Source organism: Oryzias melastigma, linkage group LG8 (genome assembly GCF_002922805.2).
Source record: "Oryzias melastigma strain HK-1 linkage group LG8, ASM292280v2, whole genome shotgun sequence".
In the NCBI taxonomy this organism is placed as follows: domain Eukaryota; kingdom Metazoa; phylum Chordata; class Actinopteri; order Beloniformes; family Adrianichthyidae; genus Oryzias; species Oryzias melastigma.
Window position 1 is genome coordinate 23,569,478 of NC_050519.1, and position 1,044 is coordinate 23,570,521.

Genomic DNA, 1,044 nt, shown 5'->3' on the forward strand with positions numbered 1-1,044 from the left:
CTGTTTCTCAATGTAAGTCAATGGGACTTTGGCCTTTTTGCAACCCAGTGGTACTTCCTATATGGAACACGGAAGGAGGGGGGGTTGCGCTGTCCAGTTATTTTATATACAGTCTATTCCAATAGGCCTACAGTTGACATGTAAACCGGAAGGGCTACACCGCCCTTCCGGTGCCATTTCAGCTCCTGTGGTGTTTTTACGTCGACAGACGTTTGTTATGTCGCAGAACAGCTCGTGATCGGACCTGCTACAGTGTAGATCCAAAGCAAGCTGGTTAGGAAAATGCCATTGTTCGATGGACTGGGAAGTGGAGGGGAGAAGACAGCAGTTGTCATTGATTTAGGAGCGGCTTATACAAAGTAAGTGTTAGTGGTTTTGCTATTTCATGCTAAAATAGTAGTAGCCACATAATAATTGAACACTTTCGTTTGTTGCAATAATGTAACGGAATTGTGTGTGTTGGCATGGATTGTTGCGTGTGTGTGATTGATGTGAAAGTCAATCAGACGTTAGAATTCCTCCAGAGATGCTGCTCTGTAGCAGCTAGCCGGCTAATGTGCAATGCTAGCTCGGTAAGTGAAGGGCTGCACACCGCGGTTTGTACCGTGACACAAACACGCACGTTAATGAGACTAATGAAGCTTTTTTGTAAAATGATATAACTAACGTTAGCGTCCGAAAATAAAGAGGACATTTAAAGTTAAAGGGAATTATGACTTTCACATTAAATTAGATCCTTATAGGCAGACCATCTCCCTGGTTTGTAAACTCTAAAAACCCCTTTCCTCTATCAAAAATAATATTTTTCTGGATTCAAAAATAACGACATAGCACCGACAAAGAACAACTGTAAGGCTTTTCAGCAGAAGATTGAGTTTCAATTACACAGTTGCTAATGTGAGATTAAAGACTTAAAGTCAGATTTGTATCTAAAGTCTGTAAAAACAAGTTTTGTAGGTCTTCCAATTAGAGACTTGTCTGTCTGTAAAAAGATTGTTTTGCTTGTCAAAAGAACTACTGGGGCCCGTTTCAAGAAGCAGGTTT

General features: G+C 40.9%; 1 protein-coding gene across 1 annotated transcript in view; it reads left to right on the forward strand.

The window, feature by feature from the left end:
- The first annotated feature begins 129 nt into the window (after nucleotides 1-129).
- Nucleotides 130-1,044, forward strand: part of actr10 (actin related protein 10) — a 17,783-nt gene continuing 16,868 nt past the window's right edge. The window contains exon 1 of the mRNA XM_024291548.2: nucleotides 130-359. Within this exon, the coding sequence (XP_024147316.1) occupies nucleotides 283-359 (77 nt within the window). The 5' untranslated portion in view covers nucleotides 130-282. The remainder of the gene's footprint in view (nucleotides 360-1,044) is intronic.